At 39.5% G+C, this 23,068-nt stretch overlaps 2 protein-coding genes across 6 annotated transcripts; one reads left to right on the forward strand and one right to left on the reverse strand.

Annotated features, from left to right (window-relative positions):
• Positions 1 to 715: 715 nt before the first annotated feature.
• Positions 716 to 14,596, forward strand: TOMM20L (translocase of outer mitochondrial membrane 20 like). 3 transcript variants are annotated; one of them, XM_064571106.1, is made up of 4 exons: positions 966 to 1,352; positions 2,224 to 2,305; positions 7,614 to 7,756; positions 13,642 to 14,596. In XM_064571106.1, exons 1-4 carry the CDS (start codon positions 1,053 to 1,055, stop codon positions 13,756 to 13,758), a joined length of 642 nt encoding a protein of 213 aa, XP_064427176.1. In that variant the 5' UTR covers positions 966 to 1,052; the 3' UTR covers positions 13,759 to 14,596. The 3 variants fall into 3 exon arrangements, with proteins under 3 accessions (XP_064427177.1, XP_064427176.1, XP_064427178.1); XM_064571108.1 differs by lacking the exon at positions 13,642 to 14,596 and adding an exon at positions 8,731 to 8,784 and having other exon boundaries at positions 995 to 1,352; XM_064571107.1 differs by lacking the exon at positions 13,642 to 14,596 and having other exon boundaries at positions 716 to 1,352; positions 7,614 to 8,205.
• On the reverse strand, positions 8,421 to 22,915 carry TIMM9 (translocase of inner mitochondrial membrane 9). 3 transcript variants are annotated; one of them, XM_045900949.2, is made up of 5 exons: positions 22,640 to 22,915; positions 20,205 to 20,290; positions 10,813 to 10,877; positions 10,352 to 10,447; positions 8,421 to 9,373 (listed from the first exon to the last, which is right to left on the reverse strand). In XM_045900949.2, exons 3-5 carry the CDS (start codon positions 10,849 to 10,851, stop codon positions 9,239 to 9,241), a joined length of 270 nt encoding a protein of 89 aa, XP_045756905.1. In that variant the 5' UTR covers positions 10,852 to 10,877; positions 20,205 to 20,290; positions 22,640 to 22,915; the 3' UTR covers positions 8,421 to 9,238. The 3 variants fall into 3 exon arrangements, with proteins under 3 accessions (XP_045756905.1, XP_064427182.1, XP_045756906.1); XM_064571112.1 differs by lacking the exon at positions 22,640 to 22,915 and adding an exon at positions 13,872 to 13,914; XM_045900950.3 differs by lacking the exon at positions 20,205 to 20,290 and having other exon boundaries at positions 22,640 to 22,788.
• Positions 22,916 to 23,068: the final 153 nt, after the last annotated feature.

Consider the following 23,068-nt stretch of genomic DNA (forward strand, 5'->3'; position numbering starts at 1 on the left):
TTTGACACTAGACCAAGTTCCCAAATAGAAGACTGAGGAAGGAACGTAAGAGTACTCAAGAAAACAATTATATGTAACTTACACCTGTTAAACTGTGAAGGCCTGGGCTGCTTCTGGGCCCTGATGGCAATCAAGCAGTAATGAGCGTCCTGTTAGCACACACTAGTAGTATCAGTAAATTACCAGTTGATTAGCCTAATAAAAAAAGAGAAATTGTTTAGTTCTTTAGGTCCTTACCTAGCTTATGCCTTCTCTGGGGCTTAGTAGAAAAATCAAAATTCTGTATTTGGGGTCAGTCTTACCTCCATTCTTCCTGCTGTGCATGAATAAAGCAAATATTAGCAACACATCTAGGCTAGTAAGCATCGTGGGTGTCTCAGAGTTGATTGTGCTCTGGGACCTTTGGCTGTCAGGCCCAGGCCAACAAATTCACTCCCCCCGCCCCCACTCCCAGGGCTAATATTATTGCTTCCAGACTCCTCTTTCCTCCCGCTCTTGAGCTAAGGTGGTCGGGGGCTGTGGATGACTGGGTTCTTTCCAGGTGACAAGGCAGACCAGGTTGGGGAGCACGGACTAGTGGGGAGCACTGTTCAGGTGCTCAGTGGGCAGTGCTGCGAGCTAGAAGGAGACCGAAGTTGGGATTCAATTTCAGTTTGCAGGAGAGGGAACAGGGGCTTATGGAGGATCCAGTTCCAGCTAACCAGGTTCCTGACACACTGTGATTCGCCTGAATGGGTGTCGTCGGCACAGGGAAAGGAGCGCGTTTGCGTAAGGGGTTCAGAATTTGGACCGCGACAGACCTGGTTCGAACAGAGCTCTGCTACTCGGCGGCCGTGAGACCTCGTCCACACGTCCTCCCGGACCCTCGGTTTCCTCCTCGCTCGGCCGCCCGCGGGACCGGGCGTCCACGCGCCGCTCCGCACGCCTGCGGCCGGCGCGCGGGAAGCCCCGAGGCCGGCAAGGGCGCCGCGCCGACGCCCCCTGCCGGCCGGCCGGCTCCCCGCGCTCGCCGGCCCGCGCCCAACGCTCGGCTCCTAGGCGCCCGCGGCCGGATGCCCTGCGTCCGCACGGTCCTCGGCCTCCTGGCGGCTCTGGCGGCCTGCGGCGCCGTCGCCTTCCTCGGTTACTGCGTTTACTTCGACCGGAAGCGGCGTGGCGACCCCGCGTTCAGGCGCTGCCTGCGGGACAGTGAGTGCGACGGCGGCGCGGCCGGGCGGGCGGCGGGCCGGCCCACGGGGCGAGGGCTCGGCGGAGCGCACGCGGGCGTCGGGGTGGCTCCGAGCAGCACGTGCCATGTTGTGTTTGCAGAAAGAAGAGCCCAGCAGCAGAAGGCTGCGGGACGGGGCGCCCAGGTGAAGTGCTTAGCGACGCCGGGGTGGCGTTATAGTGAGCAACCTCCGGGCGCGGGCCGCTTCTGGCTGTGCTCGGGGCCCCTGGCTGGTCTCTGAGCAGGCATCTCCCGCGGCCTCTGCCCCCCGCGCCCCGCCCCGCTTACATGAGGCCTAGGCGTCGTTTTTATTGTGCGGTTACAAAAGAAAGGGAAGGAAGGAAGAACCCCTTGGAATTATGAAATGGCCCATCCCATTTTAAAAAGAGAATTCTTGGCGACAGCAAACGCAAACACACAAGCCCTCCAGCTTTAACAGACTGAAGCTGAAGTGACTGGCAGGGGAGTTGATAATTTTGGGTCAAGGCTTGTCCACTCTGCCTACCTTTAAAGACCAGCCCCGGGCATGATACCAGTGATGACGCCGTCCTGTGACTCTGGTCACCTTCCGGAACCAGGCTGAAGCAAACCACAGCATGCTTCTGAACGTCACCAACTGCCCTGCCAGTCCCTCGCCATGCCCTTTGCCAAACCGAAAAACACTGTTAAAAGCCCAGGCAAGAAAATAATTTTGCAACCTACAAAACTAGGTGTGTTGTAGTTAATTACAGTAGGATTTCTGGTATGTGTACTTAGGAAGCTGGGTAAAATACAGATGAGTTATTACAAGCATCTCAACCCAATTTCAATATGCCATGGATTTTTTTTTAATTGCCTGAAATTGTAATTCCATCTTAAGTTGTTGAACTATTATAAAGAAAATTGTGTTTATCATACCTTGGATTTAGAGATTAGGTTCAAGATATGCCTTCTTAAATAAAAATTAAATAATTTTGATCAGTAACCCTATACCTTACATTCATTACTCATTGTTAAATATTTTGTGAATCTTTTAGTTGTGGGATCCAGCAAAGAATGAAAAATTGCAAGAACTTTTTCTGCAAGAGGTACAAATGGGACAACTTTGGTTATCTAGAGGTGAGAATGTAAATACTCTTTTGTAAGCACATATATATGTTGAAAAAATTTTAGATTGGTATTTATATGTCAAAAAACTTGGGGCACCTGGGTGGCTCAGTCAGTTAAGCCTCCCGACTCTTGATTTTGGCTCAGGTACGTTCTCAGGGTTGTGAGATTGAGCCCCATTTCGGGCTCCAAGCTCAGTCTGGAGCCTGCTTAAAATTCTCTCTGCCTCTGCCCCTACTCACCCCCACTCTCTCTCTCAAAGAAAAAACCCAAAACCTAGCTATATGTGTTAACCAACTTGCTTTAGTTAAAGAGATTTGCACTTGGTCACACTGTTCATCTCACCATATTATACATAGCATTCAGGTTTCTGTGGCAGTCTTTGGAATGAGCAGATGAAGAAGCAAAGCCAAATACAGTTAACACTTCATTTATTGTCAGGTAAAATTCTAAGTAAATGACTTTTCCAAATGACCCAAATGTTTTATGAATTAAAACTTAAAAAAATTTGAACTGTTTGGGCGCCTGAGTGGCTCAGTTGGTTAAGCGACTGCCTTCGGCTCAGGTCATGATCCTGGAGTCCCGGGATCGAGTCCCATGTCGGGCTCCTTGCTCAGCAGGGGGTCTGCTTCTCCCTCTGACCCTCCCCCCTCTCATGTGCTCTCTCTCTCTCATTCTCTCTCTCTCAAATAAATAAAATCTTTAAAAAAAAAATTGAACTGTTTTATAAAAAATCTCCTGCATTCTTATTCTTAACACAATAATTACTTATTTTGATGATGAAATCATTATAAATGACCATTCTTGTACTGTGTCTAACGTAGTGATGTATGTAGGGGCTACCTTGGACTTAATGGCCATCAACTGTATTTTGAATTATAATTTATCCCCACCGAATTCCACATAGTTTTTTTTTTTTTTTTTTAAGATTTTATTTATTTGACAGAGAGAGACACAGCGAGAGAGGGGAACACAAGCAGGGGGAGTGGGAGAGGGAGAAGCAGGCTCCTGGCTGAGCAGGGAGCCCGATGCGGGGCTCGATCCCAGGACCCTGGAATCATGACCTGAGCCGAAGGCAGACGCTCAACGACGGAGCCACCCAGGTGCCCCTCCACATAGTTTTGAGAAGGCTTCACAATATCGTTAGATAAAATAATGGTAGATCATATAAATATTTTGTAAATGCTGTATGTAACAATCATGTCTTTGTTCTGGTATTAAACCCTGGAAAGAAAAATAATTTGTTTTCAGGCTTCTTTTGTAAGGGATGAATGATGTTGCTGGATAAATGAGCATGATACCCGTTTATGTATCTTTTTTTCAAGTGTTTCAAATTTCCTCCCATCATAGTGCCTGTAGCTGTTTTTGCTCTTTTGTCTTTTTTGAAAAGGTTTTTTCACCCTGCACTTAAGAGGTAGCATCCTCCAGAATTGATGAAAAACAAAGTCAAGATCCTGGACAACTCATAGCAATACCCAAGATTTTTACTTTAATTCAGTGGCTTAATACCATGATAAAGGTTTTGAGAAATGAAAAAAAGTCATTGCACATTAATCATTATAATTTTAAGTTTTAGTGTTTTATTCAATACTAATCTTTTCTTCTGGGAAATTTTATAAATGGGCTAAATATATCTTAAAGATGACAAAATGGGGGGCGCCTGGGTGGCCCAGGGTCCTGGGATCGAGCCCCGCATCAGGCTCCCTGCTTGGCTGGGAGCCGGCTTCTCCCTCTCCCCCCCCGCCCCCCCACCCCCCACTGTGATCTCTCTCTCTCTCTGTCAAATACAATCTTTAAAAAAAAAATGACAAAATGAATAGTTGGAAATGACTTAAATGATATAAACAGGAGTGATTTTATACAGGGTGGTAAAGCATAAACTTTAAGGACCTTCATTTGCTCAAACTTCTTTGAAGGTTCTGGGAAGAGTCCTAGCAATTTTGTATTCATAATTTTATATTCTTTTTCTTAAAAGGGCCCCCCAGATGCCTGGCTGGCTCAATACAGCATGTGAGTCGATCTCGGGGTTGTAAGTTTGAGCCCACATTGCAGATAGAGATTACTTAAAAAAAATAAAATCTTAAAAAAAAAAGTGCCCCCCCATTATATAAATATAAACTAGACGCCTCACAGGGTGCCTGGGTAGCTCATCAGCTGAGGTCTGAATCTTGGTTTCCCCTCGGGTCATGATCTCAGCATCCTGAGCCTAACCAGGAGTAGAGCTCTGCGCTCAGCACAGAGTCTGCTTCAATTCTCTCTCAATCAATAAAATCTTTTTTTAAGATTTTTTATTTATTTATTTGACAGGGAGAGACAGCGAGAGAGGAACACAAGCAGGGGGAGTGGAGAGGGAGAAGCAGGCTTACTGCGGAGCAGGGAGCCCGATGCGGGGCTCGATCCCAGGATCCTGGGATCATGACCTGAGCCAAAGGCAGACGCTTAACAACTGAGCCACCCAGGCGCCCCTCAATGAATAAAATCTTGAAAAAAAAAAAAAACTGGGGGCCTCACAGAATTATTTCCTCTGGATTAATTCCTAAATGTGGATACTGCTTGGACATAAGGGCAATTAAAATAGCAAACCCTTTTGGCTTTAACATTTTTTGAATTGGGATAGTATAAATATGGAGAGAAAAAGTAGGAATTATAAATAAACAATTACATGATATATTCTTATTCACTTTATTTTTTTTTTAAAGATTTTATTTATTTGAGAGAGAGAGAGAGTGAGAAAGGGAACACAAGCAGGGGGAGTGGGAGAGGGAGAAGCAGGCTTCCCGAAGAGCAGGGAACCTGATGCAGGGCTCCATCCCAGGACCCGGGGATCATGACCAGACTGGAAGGCAGACACTTAACGACTAAGCCACCCAGGTGCCCCTATTCTTTTTTTTTTTTTTAGTTTTATTTATTTATTTGACAGAGAGAGACAGCCAGAGAGGGAACACAAGCAGAGGCAGAGGGAGAGGGAGAGGGAGAAGCAGGCTTCCCGCTGAGCAGGGAGCCCGATGCGGGGCTCGATACCAGGACCCTGGGATCATGACCTGAGCCGAAGGCAGATGCTTAACGACTGAGCCACCCAGGCACCCCGATGCCCCTATTCTTATTCACTTTGTTTAAAAGCTTTCATGTAATAGTTCAGTTAGACTTAGAGGTGAAGATGTTACAAATACTGAGACTATTAAAACAAAAATTGCAAACTTGGTTTTTAAATTTTTTACCTCTGGAGCGCCTGGATGGCTCAGTTGGTCTGTCTTCAGCTCTGGTCTGTCTTCAGCTCAGGTCTGTCTTTGGCTCAGGTCATGATCCCAGGGTCCTGGGATGGAGCCCCGAATCCGGCTCCTTGTTTGGGGGGGGTCGTCTTCTCCCTCTCCCTCTGCTCCTCCTCCCTGCTTGTGTTCTCTCTAATAAATAAAATCTTAAAAAATTAAACTTTACCTCTTAAGGGTGATTAATTAGCTCTTTAAGGGTTATGTATGCCCATATTTTACTTAATGGAGTTCTCATCTTGGTTGCTTATTTAAATCCCCACCAAACCCCAAACCAATTAAATCAGAATCTCTGGGATGGGACCCAGGTGTCAGTATTTTTTAAAACTCTAGGTTATTACAATACACTGTTTGAGAACTAGTGTTCTAATGCAATAATTTTTCACCTAGTTTTCTGTAATCCTTTTAATTTTCTCCACTCCTCTCTGCCACACCCCCAATTTTCATTACTTTGCTGTCAAATAGTATAGTCCCATAGCCATCTCAATTGTGGTTATGTCTACATAGGACCATAGAGCCAATAATTTTGATTGAAATTTCTGATTAGCTGATTTGATTGAATTTATTGGTTGGTTGACTTGATCAAATTGATTATTGTTTTTGTGTCACATTAACTCTATCATCCTGAGAGGAGTCACTATTTTTTAAAAATCATTTATTTATTTGAGAGACAACAGGAAAGCATGAGCAGTGGGGAGGGTCAGAAGGAGCAGCAGACCCCCCCACTGAGCAGGGAGCCCGATACGCAACTCAATCCCAGGACCCTGAGATCTTGACGTGAGCTGAAGGCAGACGCTTAACCAACTGAGCCACCCAGGTGCCCTGACAGGAGGCACTATGTTATCTTTCTTTAAAAGGTTTAATACGACCGAAGTATTTTGACCTTATGTGTCATCTCCATAAAGCTGTAATTTTATTAATTTAAAATAAACCTTTTAGGGCCACCTGGGTGGCTCAGTTGGTTGAGTGACTCTTGGTTTCAGCTCAGGTCATGATCTCAGGGTAGTGGGTTGGAGTCCTGCTCCGTGCTCAGCGGGGAGTCCGCTTGAGATTCTCTCCCTCTGCCCCCTACCCCCTGGCTTGTGCTCTCTCTCTAAAATAAATAAATCTTTAATAAAATAAACCTTTTAGTGAAACACTAGCACAGTATTTCATCTAAGAAATATCCTTCTGATGGTTTTTCAGTTTACACTTAATACAAATCTGGGAAGCAATATTTTCTGCCCTTCATGCACTTTTCTCTTCAGATGACCACGTATTTCAACCAATAAATGGGAAATTATGTAACACCTGAAGAGGCAGCACACTGTGGTCTCAAGGTTCAGAAAATTAAGTTCAATTACTAATTTTGGCATTAATTAGTTCTGAAAATTTAAATCATTTCACTGATCTTTGCCTCAGTTTCCTGGAATGAAGTAGTGAGACTAAGTGATTCCATGTTAAAATTTAAACAGAAATTCTATGATTAATTTCCATACTACATAAATTTTCATTCTTTATAGCCAATCATCCTAAAATTCATCTTAAAACTACTTAGAAATCAAAGTTCATAAATATCTTTTCTTCCCCTAGCTATGTAATTCGTGTTACACTAAACCGTTTCAAACTCTTTGGTAATACAATCTATTTTTTTAAAGTCTCGTTTAGCCAGAACATCAGGTGTTTCCTTTATATTTCAACAATCCCACATGTAGAGTTAAAGATAATCTATCTCCTATCAGTAACAGCAGAAAACAATCTTTAAAATAAACACTCAATACCCCACTCTTGCGAACCTACATTGTAGAACATGAGTATTTCTAAAGCAAAAGTGCACTTTTTAATAGTAATTTGGGTCACAAAATTATTCATCTTGCAGCTTGATCACAGTGAATCTAATTGGCAGTTCAACATTTTCCCATTATAGTATTTACTCCTTTTAAGACTTGTTTAAGTAGTCTGTAGTTTGATATGCTTTTTTTAATTTCAATACTTGGTGCTTTCTTGGTAATTTGTGGAATGTTTATTTGGAAGAATGTTAACATTTTGCTTTAAACCTTATCAATCTGTTTCAGGAGAGCATCAGTTGGGGGTTGAACATCTCAGCAATGCCCTTTTAGTGTGTGGACAACCACAGGAACTTCTGAAGGTTTTCAAACTCACACTCCCTCCTCAGGTATTTGAGATGCTGTTACACAAAATTCCCCTTATTTGCCAGGTGAGCACATACTTGTCTTTGCTAAATGTAAATAACCAGTAAATAACAGAAATAACCATGTTAGGCTTGATTACGTAAAAATAGCAAAGTTTGTGTGTGGATGGGAGCTTTAAATAAGTAAAATTTCTGAATTTTTGGTTGCTTTTCTTGCCTTATGATGAAACAAGCTTATTTTTCATGTTCCTTTAACTACAGTGAATTGTATATTTTGTTGAGTCTTATAGATGTTTCAACATTTCCACTTTAAAGGTAGCACTGTTAATATTTTGTCTTTGTACCTTCAAAGCCCTAATGATTACTGACTGTAATGTCAACAGAGGCCTCTAAGTTAAATGGTATTGTTAGTTAAATGATGCAATAGCTTAAAAATTAGATGTAATACAGAAAACCATAATTTATCAAAGCAGAATAATACTTTTGGCTTCAAATATGACAAAACATAGAAATCACTTTGGTAATGGAAACATATAGGCTAACTTAAATTAGTGTTCTCTTAAGTGCAAGTTTAGATTGGTACCAAATGAAATCCACTCAGAAGCCAATTTACTAGTGGGTATTAGTCTACTTAACATTTACCAAATTTCTTGGTATATTTATGTATCAACTAGAATTCCCTGCAGATGCTTGGATTTGTTTTAGGATTCATTTAGCCATAAGACACTACTTTAACTTCAGTTCACTTTTTATTGCACTGATCACACATCATGGATGAGAATACACTGTGTAATGTTGGACTGAGAATCATTCATGTTGGACTCAGCTTTTGAACAAAACACAAAACACAGTCTCCACTAGAGCATACTAGTCAACTCTTACATATTCACAAGGTAGTCTCAGATGGAATGTTTCCTGTAGACATATGAAAAATATGGCTAAGATACGAATGTATAATGCCTACCCTGACACAAGAAGGGAGGCAAGAAACGATCGTGCGTTGAAATGATTAGCAAGTAACTATTTTATGTATTTACCAGCAATTTGAGGCAGACATGAATGAACAGGAATACTTGGAGGACGATCGTGACTGAAAAACATTTCAACGTATCCACAGTCCAGTCAGAATACTATGGTACTCTATATAGTATAAACAACTGCCCAGTGATATTTCCATTTATTTTACTTTTAGTAATAAAAAATTGTTTCTATCTCATACATGATTGAACACATATTTTGCTTTAAAATTAACAGTCACAATTGAAGAAACAATGGTTTATTTTTCTAATGAAATTACCAAGCTGCTGAATCTTAAGGCCTCAACAAATGTTGCATCTTATTATTTTCATTGAACAATAAGACCTCCTATTTTGATTATTCTCAGTAAATAGCAATTTTGTTTCTCCAGTTGTTTCCATTTGCCAAAGTTATGACAGAGAGTTTAATATGGTGGCTACTGCTTTCAGGGGATTCTATCAGATGAATCCTCATTTCCATCACAACAGCTGCTGGCAATCTTTCATCAAAAGTCCATCCATTAGGACTTCTCTATCGTGGTTGGCCAAGAAGTCCTGCTTTGGCTGCCAGGGCTTCATTCTGCTGAATATGATATTCCTGAAATCTCATGGATATTCTTTGTGTCATTTTTAAATATTTCTGTAAGCAATGTTCGGAACAGGTGGTCTAGAAATAAAAAGAGAAGATCCAAGAGGCAACACAGAAATATTAATTTTTAAAAAGTGCACGTACTCTAAATGAACAACCAGTGGGTGCTTTTCTTTTCTTTCAATAGATGAGAACTAAATGGTATGAATGAGTAGCAAGTCCATATAGCTTTCAATTGTTAATAGTTTTATCCATTTACAAGAATTAATATATACTGAATGCCTACCAGTTTATAAGCACTAAAAACAATGGTATATCCCTGACTTTTCCATCCCTCATTCTGATTGTTAAAACATAGGCCCAGGAGTAAGTTTGTTCCTTTTTAATGAGAAACTCCATTCTGCACATTCTTAAATTTCAACATTTCTTTTTAACAAGAAGAATACTATACTTAGCATTTTTCAAGCTTTGTCATTTATTTAACAAGGACTTGTTGATTGCTGGTTATATGTTCTTGGCATGAATGTTGATCAACATCTTACACTGGAGGAAGTTTATGTCACTTTTAGCCAATATATAAATGTTTTGATGAGGATATTAAAAATTAAGAGATCTCATAGGATTGAGTTTTCAGAGTCCACCTATGCAATATGAGCCGCCATATTCAAGCTCTGCTTTTTCCAAAATTAACTTGAGTTGTCAGGGTCAGATAGAAGAGCCATATCAAGTTTCTCTAGCCAGGCCATCTTGACTGAAAGCTAATTAGTAAGAATCTTTCTTTGCTATGGAACAGTAATTCAGCAAGCCCTAGGCATCTTATAAAAAAAAAAAAAATCTGCCATGCTACATTATATATGACAGGCTGTCATATTAAATTTGTGATCATTAACTTCAATGCCATGGGTCCCTGACTGCTTCAGTTCCTCTGAGCAGTGGAACATATTAAGTAACCCAAATTCCTGTAGCAACTAGGAACAAGGGAAATGGTTAGAGGCATCCCATTTCTATTGTTTATGACAGGTTTAGAGAATTTTTAGTGGGCAACACTTTTCATACCTCTTCAGGTTTTACTTCTCTTGTTGTGAAGTCTTTAACGCAATCCAAAAAGCAGGTTTCTGTAAGTTTATTGTAGGTTCCAAGAAATTCCTTAAACTACGAACAAATCAGAACATTCTTTAATATTTGGTTTTTTAAAGCAAAGATGTTTTGAAACTTTAATTACTGATGTTTTGTATTTGGGGAAAATACCCTGTAATACTTGAAATCAACAGTTCTTTCACTAACTCAAATGGGCATAATATGACCTGCATGGTATGATCTACAAAATATAGTCCAATTTTCTAGTTGAATATTTATTCATTCCTGGATATCTGAAAAATAAATATTTCATATCATTTAAAATCCATTTTTGGAAATGAAATATGAAGTTATTTTGTGGGATCACTGACTGACATGGTTGTACCCAGTTAGCCCTAAATTTTTTGCAAAATTCTTTTTTGTTAATTATAATACCTTACCTGTTTTATCTGATCAGATTCTGGTATTTGTGCAGCCATATTCTATTGGTATGTTTATTAGTCACCTGATTTAAAAATTAAGAAAAAGTTTGTCAGTCTCTGAACAAATATTTTTATTTATTTATTTATTTATTTTTTTTTAAAGATTTTATTTATTTATTTGACAGAGAGAGACCAGCGAGAGAGGGAACACAAGCAGGGGGAGTGGGAGAGGGAGAAGCAGGCTTCCTGCGGAGCAGAGAGCCCGATGCGGGGCTTGATCCCAGGACCCCGAGATCATGACCTGAGCCAAAGGCAGACGCTTAACAGTCGACTGAGCCACCCAGGCGCCCCTGAACAAATATTTTTAGGCTAGCTAAAAAGTTAGGTAATTAAAACAGGAAGAGTTTATGAAAATAAATGAAACAAAATTTACCTGAAATTACTGTTTTTATTTTATAAATTTCTAATGGAGTATATAATTATATTCCCCTCTCCACAATCCCCTAGGTCATTAATGGCAATGAAGAACACTACAGTTTACAGAATTAGATTTTTTAATGCTGGCTATAGGCTCCCAAGGCCCCCTCTAACTAAATCTCCAGTTTTAAGACAGCTTGTTCTATTACCTTGCAAGGTTACTTGTTAAAGCCTCGTTCCTAGTAAGGTTTTAAGGGAAACCAAGAGATCTCTGGTGTCTTCCTGCAAGTACTTAACTATTTTAATGTAACTTTGACCTGTGATAATAATGATTCTTTTACTATCTCTACATAAATACAAAGTTTCTATTAATTGTTAATAAACACCATCCACGTGGGGCGCCTGGGTGGCTCAGTTGGTTAAACTCAGACTTGTGATTTCGGCTCAGGTCATGATCACATGGGTTGTGGGATCAAGCCCCATGTGGAGCTCCATGCTCAGTGGGGAGTCTGCTTAAGATGCTCTCTCCCTCTGCCCCTCACTATCCCCCCCCGCTCCCACACTCTCAAAAAAAAATCATAAGACATTAATAATACAGTACTGTAAAAAATCTGCATATAAGTGGACCTATGTAGTTCAAATCTGTCTTGTTGTTCAAGGGTCAACTGCATATGTTTTTACCATATAAGCTACCTGAAAAATACCATCAATTAACTGAAGGTCACAATTTTTCAAGTACTGCTGTGCTATTATAAAATACCACTAACCAGTCAAAGAGAAGACTCTATATTATACAATGCAGTTTAGGACTTGTGCTTCTGGGAAGATGGAGCAAGAGATGTGTTTTTCCTTATTCTTCAACCTAAGTACAACTAAAAATACTGGACATGACATAAAACAAACATAAGACTTTAAAAAGGTGGAGAGAATAAAGTATATTGGCCAGGGCCCTTGGGACCTGAGAAACAAAACAGTGGGGAATTGCTCTCTTTTTTGTCTCCTCTATCACAGAGTTGGAGCTGAAGAAGCCAGCAATCTGCAAATGCCAATGGGCACAGTCAAAACCCCCCATCTCCCCAAAGCTGGCCCTATCTAGCCAAAGGGCCAGGAAAGGGGAAGCCTATAAGATAGAAAACTTTTAAACAATAACTGTGTACTCCAGGCAAACAAAAACACTGGCCTGTATCCCCCATCCACCCATATCAACATAAGCCAAGTTAGGAGCCTAGACTTCCACCCTCACTAAGCTATAATGAAGCACTAAGTCCCTCACACTTCAGAGAAGGGAGATTTGGAAGCAGGGACTTTCATCCTTACTGGGCATTAATGAGGGCTCCCCCAACCCCAACAAGTGTCAGTGGAAACAACATGAGGAGTCTGGACTTCTACCTCAATTGGCAGTAATGGGTTACCCTTCTCTCTTCCCTCTGGGTGGTATCAAAGGAGGCCTCTTTGAGATCCAAGGCTTGCATTACTGTCCTGTGGTAATGAGTTCACATATCCTCTTCTGGTGTCAGTGGGGACCATGTGGGGAGCAGTAATGAGGCACTCCAGTCCCTCTCCAGTCCCTCTCCTACCAATGGAGGCCTGCTGGAGAGCCATAACTCCTACTCTCTTGCCCAGCAGTACTGAGGAGCAGACCAGCCCCATATACCTTAAGTGACAGTGAGGCACCTGGACTTCTATCCTACATCTAGTAGTAATGACGCAGCATGCCCACTCCCTGACTTCTGCTAATGGAGCAGTGGCAAAAGGAGCCAGCTAGAAAAGGTTTAAACAAGATCTAGAGCCTCATAACACAGTATGCAAAATGTAAGTTACAATTAAAAAAAAAAAATCAATCATCATACCAAGAACTAAGAAAATCTCAAACTGGGGGCGCCTGGGTGGCTCAGTCATTAAGCGTCTGCCTTCAGCTCAGGTCATGATCCCAGGGTCCTGGGATCGAGCCCCGCATTGGGCTCCCTGCTCCGCGGGGAAGCCTGCTTCTCCCTCTCCTACTCCCCCTGCTTGTGTTCCCTCTCTCGCTATGTCTCTCTCTGTCAAATAAATAAATAAAATCTTTAAAAAAAAAAATCTCAAACTGAATGAAAAAAGATAATATATATCCAATATTGAGATGACAGATTTCAAATTATCTGACAAAGATTTTAAAATGGCTATTATAAAAAATACAATATGCCTGAAACAAACAAGATATTAGAAGAACCAAATGGAAATCTTAAGAAGTGAAAAATTAAATAACCAAAATAAACTGAACAGATAGAATCAATAGCAGAATGGGGACAGAGGAAGCAATCAGCAAACCAGAAGATAGAAAATAGAATGAACCAATCGGAATATTCAAACAGAAAAATATAATGAAAAAAATGAACAGAGTACCAGGGAACCTATATGATGTAACAAAAGATCAAATATTTGTTTCAACAGAGTCCTGGAAGAAGAGGAGAAAAGAGCAAGGCTGTAAAAGTACTAGAAGAAATAATGGCTGAAAACATCCCAAATTTGGCAAAAGATAAATTTATGCATCTAAGAGAAGCTGAATGAATGTCAAAGAGCATAAACACACAGAAATCTACATCAAGATACAGCACAGCCAAGCATCTGAAAACTAAAGACAAAAATTTTTGAAAGTAGCAAGTGAAAAAGTAACATCTTACCTACAGGGGAAAACAATTAGGATGACATCAGTCAACCCAGAACCTGCATCCAGAAAAAATACACTTCAGGAATGAAGGGGAAATCAAGACATTCTCAAATGAAGGAAACTAGAATTTGTTGCCAGCTGACCTACCTTAAAAAAAGAATTAAAGTTCTAAACAGAAAGGAAATGATAATAGGATACTTGGAACATCAAGAAGGAGGAAAAACAGAATAATAACAAATATGAGTAAGTGCAAAACACTTCTCTTCTAAAGTGTCCTAAACTGTTTGACAGTTGAAGCAAAAATTATAAAACTGTCTAATGTTGTTTTAAATGTATATTAATAAATATGGTAAAGGTAAAGGGAGGTAAGGTTTCTATACTTCACTGAAACTGGTGTTGACACCATTAGACTGTGATAAGGTATATAAATATCATGAAGTAACTAGAGCAGTCACTAAAAAGGATACATAAGGAAACATTCTCAAAAATACTATAGATAAATCAAAATGAAATTCCAAAATATATTCATGTAATCCACAGAAAGGCAAGAAAAACAGAACAGAAAATAAAAAATAGCAAATTTAAGCCCTAATAAACAAATACATTAAATATAATTGGTGTCAATATTCAATTAAGAGAGACTGGTAGAATGGATTAAAAAACATTACCAACTATATGCTGTCTCTAAGAAAATTTTTTTTTTTTTAAGATTTTATTTATTTGACAGAAACACAGTGAGCGAGGGAACACAGCAGGGGGAGAGGGAGAAGCAGGCTTCCCGCTGAGCAGGGAGCCCGATGTGGGGCTCCATCCCAGGACCCTGGGATCATGACCTGAGCTGAAGGCAGATGCTTAACGAACGAGCCACCCAGGCGCCCCTCTCTAAGGAATTTACTTCAAATATAATGATACAGACAGGTTGAAAATAAAAGGATAGAAAAAGATCTACCATGTAACCAATCAAAAGAAAATAGTGGATATATTAATGTCAGACAAAGTAGATGTCAGAGCAAAGGAAATTACAAGACAGAAAGGGACTTAAGGATTAATCTACCAAGAAAACACAGCAATCTTAAATGTATACGCACCAAAGAAGAAAGTTGCAAAATAGAGTAGAACTGAAAGGAGAAAGAAACAGATACAGTTGGGGACTTCAACACTCCTCTCTCAACAATCAATAGAACTAGACAGAAAATTTACAAGGATATAGAAAAAAAATACTATCAACCCACAATCCACATTTATAGAACATTTTACCCAATACCACAGAATACACATTTTTATCAAGTGCCCATGGAACACAGACCAGGATAAACCATGTATCCTGGGCCATAAAACTAGCCTCAACAAATTTAAAAGAATTGAAATTATATAGAATGTGTTCTCTGACCACAATAGAATCAAACTGGAATTCAGTAACGGAAAGATAACAGGAAAATCTCAAACATTTGGGAAATAAACTACTTCTAAATAATCCATGGGTCAAAGAGGAAGTCTCAAAGGAGAAAAAAATCATTGAACTGAATGAAACTGCAAATACAACACATCAAAATTTGTGGGGCACAGCTAAATCAGAGCCGAGAGGAAAACTGACAACTAACTGCATATAATAGAGAAAAGTAAAGGTCTGAAATCCACAATCTAAACTTCCACTTCAAGCACTTAGAAAAAGAACAGAATAAACCCAAAGCATGTAGAAGGAAGAAAATAATAAAGAGCAGAAGTTAATGAAAATGAAAACAAGTGCAACAAAAGTCAATAAAACAACGAGCTGGTTCTTTGAAAAGATTATAACAGACAAGCCTCTAGCAAGAGTAAAAAAAAAAAAAAAGAAATCACATTATCATTATAAGGAATGAAACAGGATACATCACCATAGACCCTGCAGACATCAAAAGCATAATAGCACAACAAACACAGACATAAAAATCCTTGATAAAATAATAGCAAATGTAATTCAGCAATATAGAAAAATAATTATACATCTTGAATAAGTGGAGTTTACTCCAGAGATGCAAGACTGTTTCAGTATTTGGAGAAAAATCATGAGATATCATATCAATTGATGCAGAAACAGCATTTGACAAATTCAACACCCATTCATGATAAAAACTCTTTGAAAATAAGGAAAAGAGAACTTCAACTTGATAATGAGCATCTACAAAAAACCACAGTTAATGGTGAAAGACTAAATATTTTCTTCTAAGATTGTGAGCAAGGCAGGGTATCTGCTCTTACCACTCTTAATATACTGCTGGAAGTTCTACCCAGTGCAGTAAAGCAAGAAAAGGAAGTAAGACATACAGACTGTAAAGGAAGAAAATAAAATTGTTTCTCTTTGCAGATGACATAATTGTGAACTTAGAAAATCCCAAGGGATCTACAAAGAAACTCTCAGAACTAGTAAGTTCAGGAAAGACAGGATACAATATAAGCGTGCAAAAAATCAATTCTATCTCTAAATACTTGGCAGTGAACACTCAGGCAATGAAAAGTACAATACTATTAACAATCACTCAAAAAAAATTTAGGGGTAAATCAAAGCATGTACAAGACTTGTATGCTGAAAACTACAAAATGCTGATGAAAAAAATCAAAGACCTAAATAAATGGAGAGACATACTGTGTTCATGGATTGGAAAATAGCTAAAACAAATTTAAAAAAAAAGAATAAAATGGGGGAAATCAGTCTACCTGATTTTAAGACCTATTACAGAGCTACAGTAATCAGTATTGTGTGCTATGGGTGGAGTAGCAGACACATAGATCAATAGAACAGAACAGAGAACCCAGAATTAGAGTCACACAAATATGCCCCATTGATTTTTTTTTTTAAAGATTTTATTTATTTATTTGACAGAGAGAGACACAGTGAGAGAGGGAACACAGCAGGGGAAGTGGGAGAGGGAGAAGCAGGCTCCCCGGCTGATCAGGGAGCCCGATGCAGGGCTCCATCCCAGGGCCCTGGGATCATGACCTGAGCCGAAGGCAGCTGCCCAAAGACTGAGCCACCAAGGCGCCCCGCCCAGTTGATTTTTAGTAAAGGGGCAAAAGCAATGAAATGAAGGATAGCCTTTTCAACAAATGGTACTAGAACAACTGTACATCCAAAAGAAAAAATTTAACCTCACTAAGTCTCTCATTTATATATGACTTATATAAAAATTAACTCAAAATGGATCAGGAACTTAAATGTGAAACATAAAATTATTACAATTTATAGTGACAGGGGCGCCTGGGTGGCTCAGTCATTAAATGTATGCCTTCGGCTCAGGTTATGATCCCCAGGTCCTAGGATCAAGCCCCACCATCGGGCTCCCTGCTCGGCCAGGAGACTGCTTCTCCCTCTCCCGCTCCCCCTGCTTGTGTTCCCTCTCTGGCTGTCTCTCTCTCTGTGTCAAATAAATAAATAAAATCTTAAAAAAAAAAAAAAATATATATATATATATATATATATAGTGACAACACCAAATGCTGGTATGTGGAAAAACTGGATCACTCAGATATTCCTAGTAGTAATATAAAATTGTGTGCTACTCCAGCAAACAGGTTGGCAGTATCTTAGAAAATTAAACATGCGGGGTGCCTGGGTGGCTCAGTTGTTAAGCATCTGCCTTTGGCTCAGGTCATGACCCAGGGTCCTGGGATCAAGCCCCGCATCGGGCTCCAGCCCTGAATCAGGCTCCCTGCTCAGCAGCAAGCCTACTTCTCCCTCTCCCACTCCACCTGCTTGTGTTCCCTCTCTTGCTCTGTCTCTGTCAAATAAATAAAATCTAAAAAAAGAAAAAGAAAATTAAACATGCAACTACCGTATGACCCAGTAATTGTATTCCTTGGCATTTATCACAGAGAAATAAAAACTTATGGTCACACAAAAACCTGTATGTGATTGTATATGGAAACTTTCTAATAGTCAAAAACTGGAAACAACCCAAATGTTCTTCAGTAGGTGAATGGTTAAACTGGTACACCAGTACCATGGAATACTACTCAGCAATAAAAAGGAATGAGTTATTGATGCACAAAAATTGCATAAATCTCTAGAGAATTATGCTGAAAGAAAAAAGCCAATTCCAAAAGGTTTTATATGATTTATATAACATTCATGAAATGACAAAATTAAAGAAATGGAGAATATTAGTGATTGCCAGGGGTTAAGGAGGGGATATAGGTAGGAGGGAAGTGAGTATTGCTATAAAAAGGCAAAATGAGAGACTTCTGTGATGGAAATGTTCTGTATCTTGACTGTATCATCAATATCTGGGTTGGGATAGTGTGATGTTTTGTAATATGTTAGTTACCACTGTGGAAAACTGGGTAAAGGGCACAAGGTATGTCTGCATTTTTCCCTACAACTGCACGTGAATCTACAATCTCAAAATAAAAAGTTTAATATAAAAAAAATGAAGTTGCCCAGCTGTCTACTCCCTGCCCAAGAACAACATTCAGTGGGCAGTGTAGGAAGTGTTAGCAAACGCTCAGAACTAGACTTCTTTCGGCTTCTCACTCAAAAAACAGCCTGAAAATATCCAAGAACTGGTAAGATAACTTTTGTGAAAACAGGTATTAAATGAAACACTGTTTTGCGGGAACTTAAAAAAAAAAATAAAAGGGCGATTACCCTAAAGATACAAACATAGGGATCCGAAGGGGCACCTGCACCCCAATGTTTATGATAGCCATGTAGATGATATATGCTATAGATATATGCTATAGATATATGCTATATATATCTATAGATATATGCTATAGATAGCATATAGATTGCTATATGATAGCAATGTAGATGATAGCCAAACTATGGAAAGAGCCCAGATGTCCATTGACAGATGAATGAAGAAGATGTGGTTCTCCTTCTTCCACTCCTCCTGCTTGTGTTCCATCTCTCACTGTCTATCAAATAAATAGATAAAATCTTAAAAAAAAAAAAGTGCATTATGGAACAACAGGCCTCTAGCTGAAATGACAGAAGTTCATCCGTAAGACCTTGATCCTTTTGAATTGTGTAGTACATTCACTGTACTTCAGGACACTGGTGTTTCTACACCTCACACCAAAAACGTTAACAGATCTGATTTTCTTATAAGAACCTTAGAAATTTGCATGTTCACTGATTGTGATGTCAAAATCCCGTTCTTTTTCCTATTCCTTTCATTTCTTCAGGTTAAAATTAATATATAATCACTTTTTAACTAGAGTTCCAGAAAGGCAGAAGATATGAAATCTTTAAATGTTAAGTTTCAGAGACTGGTAACACTGTGCTGACTCTACCCCACTTGCCCCTTAGTATACAACTCATGGTGACAAATATGGTTGTTATTGGGAAGTCTTTGATAACACACAGATGAGAAGTGCCCCAAATGTTCTTGGTATGAATCTTATTTAAAAATTATTTTCTTGGGGGGTGCCTGGGTGGCTCAGTCAGTTGAGTGTTGGACTCTTGGTTTTGGCTTGGGTCATGATTTTGGGGTCATGAGATCGAGCCCCGTACCTGGCTCCGTGCTGAGTGTGGAGTCTGCTTCAGATTCTCTCTCCCTCTGCCCCTACCCCTGCTTATGTGCATGCTCTCTCTAAAATAAATGGATAAATAAAATCTCTAAAAAAAAAAATTATTTTCTTGGTATTATTTTTAATATAGTCATTAATAGTATATATCTCTTCCTTTAAAGTTTATGAGTAATATTTCTTGAGAATTTGGAAAATAAAAGAGAAATAGTTCTATTCAATACAGCTGTTAACATTATGATTTTCTTTTCTCTAGTCATTCAATTATATATATATATTTTTCAAATATCTTCCCAGACCTGTAACTGAACTAAGAGCTAACAGTTTTCTCAAGTCCGCCTAAGTCTCCAAAGCTCTTCTGTGTAGTCACCAATATCAAGATTATGGTATATTTAATTATAGGCACTTGTTCCTAGAAAATATTGGAGATAATTGAGTGAATGATTTTCATATTCAGTTGCTAGTTTGGGGTCTTCTAAGTCTTGGGGCATTCTATTTTATAGTTAATACTAAATTATGCTGACTGACAAAGTCCAACAGCCACACAAACCACCTGATGATGAAACAGGTAGAAGCAATGTGGCTGCCCTTTGATTTAGTCCTAGTTTTCAGCTATTACAGCAGATGTCTGTTATTGTAGAAACATATCCTACCAGAGGTTACCTTATGGTTATATCCCTGAAACCTGCAGAGGGAAGGAAGGGATAAGAAAGTTCTAGAATCTCTGGCTTAGGTCTTGGGAATGATAACAATGCTAAGTTATTTTTGTGTCAAACAAAATATATAATAAAACTAGGGAACTTAAGAGTAAAGAGAAATCTTATCTGTCATCAATTCAAACCTTTTCTGATGCATGAGTTTTCCTTTTGTTCCGGAAAATTAGTTGTCCAACCTTTGCTTGAATGTTTCCAATGACTGATTTCTTACCTGAAAAATGAGGGGATTACAATTTGACTGCTGAGGCCTCTTCAAGCTCTAAAGCTATTTGACGAAATCTAAACTTCTGTTGGCTAAATTGTTTTCGGTAAGTGAAATTAGTTTCCTCAGTCTGTTCTGAGGTTACAATTCCTTAGCATATGTGTTATAGGTATTAAGAAGTACTTAACATCCTAATCTTTCCAGGTAGTATGTTTAGATAAACACAAAAGGACAAACAATTCCCAGAAATTTTTGAAAACAAAACGAAACAATCAAAGGACTAGGATGTGACAGGGGAGATGCCCTCCATTTCTTTTTTGGAATCATATGCAGATTTGTACCAGGTCTGGAGCCAAATTTCTAATTCTGTTCAAACTTAGTTTACAATAAGTGATTCTTCTGATGTCCTTGGCCATCACCATGATAACTGACCCTAGTCTCTGCATGTCTGGTACTGGTAATTGATAATCTTGTGAGTCAGGCAAGGATCATGAATGAACGATAAAACAATGGGTGAAAGATGGCTGGGGAACAGGATATATCCAGGGTCTCAAAGTACCTCCATAGGTTACTTATCACCAAAGGAAACCAGTCCCTTTACATTGGAAAGATCTGGCAGTCACCACCATAACCAATAAAGACACAGTATCAACTATGTAGTATTCTTGCCAAAAATGTTTGATCTGATTCTGATCATGAGTGAATAACTAGGAAAATCCACAATGTGGCACAATTTGTAAGACAACTAGACTAGTCATTTTAAAAAGTTAAAGTCATAAAAGGGGTAGAAGGCTGTTCTAGATTAAGTGACTAAACAGTCCTGACAAGTAAACAATGTGTGAACTTTCGACCTTGAATCAAAAAAAAAAATTTTCTGCGTTAAAAATAAAGACATTTTTGGGATAGTTGAAGAAATCTGAATGTTACCTTATTAGGTGTGATAATCTTACTGTGGCTATGTAATAGACTGTTCTTAAGGAGATACATGCTGAAGAAATTAGGGTTAAAGGTCATGTCTGAAACTTACTTGCAAACCAGGCAGCAAAAAAAGTGTAACTATTTATATATGTACATATGGAGGTATAAGAGTTGAGAAAGAGGAAGTAAATAAGTAAAGATGTTAACAATAACACAAAAGACATAAGAAAACTTTGTGAGCCATATTTTTTGTTTCAGGGCTATCATTGTCTTTGATAGGTCAGATTTCTAAATTGATCTGAACTTATCTGATCGATACAAAATATGGCTCTGCCACGTCCCTTTGCTTTAGATTATTTGCAGCAGGTTTAGTAAGTTTTGTCTGATAACTGGCAACCCCAACTCAACTTACTACTAATCAAGGCAAAAAATACTTTTGAAAGATTACTGCTTTTGGGTTTAAAGCATCGCTTCCAGGCCTGAAGGGTGAGCCTATAAGCATTGGACTAGATGGGGGCAAGACTACTTGAGTTTTAACCCCAGGTCTGATATGAAAGGGGTTTGTAAGATCCAAATCAAATAATTTATTCAAGTCATTTTAGTAAGTTTCTATGCCTACCCTCACACCTTAGAGACTACAGAGGGAAGGTCACTTTTTCTTTCATATTTGTTTCACCTAGAAAATAAGGGAGTTAAGTCATCTTCAAAGTCTCTGACATTGTTACTATATCTTTTAATTCACCTACAATTATAAAACAAATTGTGAACGAACAGGTACCTAGTAAGAGCCCAATAACGAAGAGAGAAATGTAACTGACATAAGAAATAATGACAGAAATAATTACAGAAATTTATCAAGAATAATTAAAAGGTTCTCCAAAGCTGAGCCCCTAAGGTCCCTTTTAATTCTAAGATTTATTTTCTATGAAAGTAGACAGATGAGATACAGAAATAAACTGTTATTTAACTTTACAGCAGATTACATTTTTTGTTTTGATTAAAAAAAAAACCCTTTAGTAATGCGTGAAGGGAAACGTCTAAACGTCCTCAAAAATTAGCATATCAGATAAGGGGTGTGGGGTCATGGCATTCTGTCTAGAGACGACCTTTCAGTTAAAGGAGGGTCTCCAGTCTGTGAGCTCAAGGTCACCGCGTGGATGCTTTACATTTAACTCACTGTTCCAAAACAAGACCCCTACTCCCCAAACCCGGATTGGGGGTGGCTCAGAGCTTCAAATTCCGACCCTCGCCCCAGTGATACGGTCTCCCGGCAGCTCCCAAACCTGCTTTGGGGACGCGCTGCCGGTCTCCGCACCCCCCCCCCAGTCCCACGTACACGCGGCGGCCTCCTCCAGAGATCCCGCCACCTTCCCAGAGCGTAGCCCGTTGCCCCCCGCCTGGGAACCCGAGATTCTTAAGGGCAGAGAAAAGAGACCATACTTAAGCACAGGCTCTCGCATCCGACACCAGTGCGAGGCTGGGGGGCTGCGCTGCCAGTCGAATCTAGGGGCGGAGGGTCTGGGTCAGGGCGGGCGCCGCAGCCGCTGGATGGGAGAGAACACGTGGGAGAGGCGATGTCAAATAGCCCTTAGACTTTAAGACGCGGATTCGTTACAACGCCGGGAACTCTGGAGGAAAAGCCGCTCTCTCCAGTGAATTCTAAAATTCTCTAAGGATTAAATTTTGTAATTGTATGCTTAGTCATTGCTCTCTATTCCTGAATTCCACGCCAACATCAACCCGAATCTGTCGAGAATTTTTGTAAAACTAATTTACTTAGTCCCAGGTCCCTAACGGTCTCCAGGAGCTACACCGTAAACAGTCCCTAGTCAACAAGAGTGGTATTCCCAGTTAGGTCGGGACCTGTGC

Source organism: Mirounga angustirostris, unplaced genomic scaffold, assembly GCF_029215605.1.
Source record: "Mirounga angustirostris isolate CCGP_5_RB_7025 unplaced genomic scaffold, mMirAng1.0.hap1 SCAF_9, whole genome shotgun sequence".
In the NCBI taxonomy this organism is placed as follows: domain Eukaryota; kingdom Metazoa; phylum Chordata; class Mammalia; order Carnivora; family Phocidae; genus Mirounga; species Mirounga angustirostris.

Bases quoted from the DNA above. Each gene is read 5' to 3' on its own strand.
- TOMM20L (XM_064571107.1), top strand. From the start codon at position 732: ATGGGTGTCGTCGGCACAGGGAAAGGAGCGCGTTTGCGTAAGGGGTTC. The intron at 1,353-2,223 runs GTGAAGTGCTTA...TGAATCTTTTAG, and splicing joins CTGCGGGACGGGGCGCCCAG to TTGTGGGATCCAGCAAAGAA. The intron at 2,306-7,613 runs GTGAGAATGTAA...AATCTGTTTCAG, and splicing joins ACAACTTTGGTTATCTAGAG to GAGAGCATCAGTTGGGGGTT.
- TIMM9 (XM_045900949.2), bottom strand. From the start codon at position 10,851: ATGGCTGCACAAATACCAGAATCTGATCAGATAAAACAG. The intron at 10,448-10,812 runs GTAAGGTATTAT...ATTTGTTCGTAG, and splicing joins AATCTGATCAGATAAAACAG to TTTAAGGAATTTCTTGGAAC. The intron at 9,374-10,351 runs GTATGAAAAGTG...TTTTATTTCTAG, and splicing joins GAGAAGTAAAACCTGAAGAG to ACCACCTGTTCCGAACATTG.